General features: G+C 47.0%; 1 protein-coding gene across 25 annotated transcripts in view; it reads left to right on the top strand.

The window, feature by feature from the left end:
* The first annotated feature begins 315 nt into the window (after positions 1-315).
* ncam1a (neural cell adhesion molecule 1a) overlaps positions 316-2,862 on the top strand; it is a 254,269-nt gene continuing 251,722 nt past the window's right edge. For 20 of the 25 annotated variants that reach the window (XR_006152547.1, XR_006152546.1, XR_006152544.1 and 17 more), the window contains exon 1: positions 316-572. Coding sequence is in view for 22 of the 25 variants with exons in the window: in XM_031572358.2 (XP_031428218.1) it covers positions 521-572 (52 nt within the window). In the remaining 3 variants the exon portion in view is untranslated. The remainder of the gene's footprint in view (positions 573-2,862) is intronic. The other 5 variants (XM_042708546.1, XM_031572364.2, XM_031572365.2 and 2 more) reach the window with 1 other exon arrangement.

Raw genomic sequence — 2,862 nt, 5'->3', positions numbered from 1 at the left:
TATTGTAGTTTTGCGAGTTTAATTCTCTGTATATTTTAGCCTAATAGCACTTGATGACACAGGTGATTCAAAATGAATCTTCACAGTAAGACTGTACAGCCTGTTAGATAAACCTGTAGCATGGCATCAATTCTGAGTACTCATGCTTGAATGAACGGTAAAGTGAGGCAAATAGCATGTTTTGGCTGTATGCGTTGAAATACAACCGGTAAGAAAATTGGCTGAAGGATGAAAAGGCTTGCCATAGCACATCCACTGCCCCCTCGAGTGCGAGCGCGAATGCGTGTGCCCAGGCGGATTAATTCTCGTTGTGTGCTACGGCTGCTTCTTGTCACTCTCTCTGAGCGGCTGTGCTGTTCGAGCATTCACCGAGAGCGGCTAGGACCAATACCACTACGCCACTGCCTGACGCTGCGCTACTTGGAAAATATTTATTAAAATCCGACAAAAACACCAAACTCGTCCATCCAAATCCACCAGCCCGCATTCTTCTAGGAGAATACGTCTGGAAGAGATTGCAATGCTTCAAACAAGGGACCTCATCTGGGCTCTGCTCTTCTTTGGTTATGCAGGTGAGATTTGATTTATTTCCTTGTTATTTATAGGGACGTACACTATCTATTAGCAGCAAGGGTTTGAAATCAGTAGTTGATTGACTTCTTTAGTGTGGGTCAGTTGATGTATTCTGCTCGCATCCTTCTCTGTCCTGGGAGCCTTGCATCCGTGCGTGTGCGCGGACAGCCAGAAGATGTAAGCTTATCGAGTCGAGTTGCATAGACGGTCCCAAAGACCGTTGAGCGTTCTTGAAACGGTGAAGTGTACCGGGATACGGGGGCTTGCGGGTTAGTAAAATATGTCTGGTTGCCTTAGAGAGAACCAGGTGGGTTGAACAGAGCTGGATGCTATGCCCGTTACATAACGTTGCATATCTCTCACAGACCTCGGGCAAGAGAGGCTGCTTTAGACTGCGCTGTTATCTGTTTTTGTGGCCAAGAGATCATTGGTTTCCACTAACTGAGATAGGATTTGCAAGTTATTGTTTCAGCACTACAGGTAGCTTTAAACATCAGATTACACCTTCGTTCCTAATAAGCATCTCCTTAGCGCGAAGACATTGATTAAGGCGAAACAAATAGCGCACAAAGTACCAATCACAGCGAGGTCTCATTACTTCAACCTCGCCAAAACAAGTTCTGCAGATCAAGCCTATGAATTTTGAACAGAGCTTCGGTTTGGACAAATAGAGGGACGTGGTTACAGCGCGTCTGTCTCGAGCAAAAACGAAAACGCACCTGCAAATGCAGAATGTCCGGCGCGATTGTGCGACGGCTGTTCAACTTTGTGTGTTAGCGGCCACGACCTGCCACGCAAACACAAAACGATTAAATGTGATGCGCACTTATAATTGTCACGATTTTCGAAAGATGGAAAGATTTTCTATTTTCTTTTAACTGACCTGTAGAAACTTGACGGGGTGATCTATCTATATTTTGATGATGTACAGTCGCGGAAGCCGGATGAGTAACGTAACTGGTAACACTATACGGGCTATGTGATTTGCCATGGACCAGTTAGGCGGGAATGATGCGCAGCTCACTCTCTCCTACCCTTAACATTACAATGCTATGTCATTAACCATTAACCCTGTGGCATACGCACCCTTCCCCAAGCACGGACCACGGGACGGCTTGTGCTGTTTTTATTTTGTGATTTTCACGAGCAGTAACGTTTGGGCGGTTTCGAGCGCCTGATGAAAGTATTTACACAAAATACGCGCTGCCCTCGTCCGACGTGAACAGGCATAGAGTGAAGTCAGAATGTGCGCACCAAGCCGCACCATTTTGTACACATCCGAATCGATTAGATTAACAAGAGAGATTCAACGGCAAACTGCCTAACAACAGGAGTTAGCCATACGTAGCAACATAGGAGTGCGTCAACACTAAACGAAGATTAAAAAGACCCCCTCCTCCCCCATCCCCCCATTCTATTTCCCCGGGCAGGCGTGGGTCGGGTTGAAGAGCTCAAACCCTCGCAGGACCCCAATAACGGGTCAGATCAGTGCGCAGAAAACAGTTATTGCTCACGAACGCAGCACTAATAATGATCTGGAATTGTTGGCTTCATCACTGGAAACATTTTTTGACACGGAAAAAAAGACGGTGTATGGAAATCAGGCTTCTTTGCGTTTGGAATGATGTCTTAAGAACAAAGCGCTGTTTTAGAGCCCAAGAGGCGTTGGGTTGCTCGCCTCCTCCCCGTTAACAATGGGCTTTTAGAGTGAAGTGAAAGAGAGCGCACCTGCTCCTGCCCGTCTCCAAGCACGGAGACACAGAGCCTAGTCCCCACTCCTGCAAATCAACTGGGTACATTCCTCTCTCTCTCTCCTCTCTCTCTCTCTCTCCCTCTCTCTCTCCTCTCTCTCTCTCTCTCTCTCTCTCTCTCTCTTCTCTCTGTCTGTCTCTCTCTCCCTCTCTCTCTCTCTCTCTCTCTCTCCCTCTCTCTCTCTCTCTCTCTCTCTTTCTCTCTCTCTCTCTAACTCGGTGTCTCTTTCCTGCTGTGTGATTCCTACTCCTCTTTCCATTGCTCCCTGGTTTATCACCTCTGCTCTGCTCTCTTCTCCTCTCCTCTCCCACGTCCGTCTCTGGAATGGTGCACTTCCAGGCTGTTTTTGACGCTATGCTCTGGATCAATCGACTTAGCTGAACCATTGCTTTATTATTGTGTTTACACTTGTGAGTGTGTGAGGGAGAGAGAGAGAAAATAAACACATCTCTGTGTATGTGTGAGTGAGAGTGCGCTGATTTCCTGTTCCTCTTGTGTGGTGTTGACATGTTAATGCCGGGCTACAGTTGTTGCCGT

This window comes from Clupea harengus, chromosome 8 (assembly GCF_900700415.2).
Source record: "Clupea harengus chromosome 8, Ch_v2.0.2, whole genome shotgun sequence".
NCBI lineage: Eukaryota > Metazoa > Chordata > Actinopteri > Clupeiformes > Clupeidae > Clupea > Clupea harengus.
The sequence above is the reverse complement of the archived record's forward strand: the minus strand, read 5'-3'. Positions and strand labels throughout refer to the sequence as shown.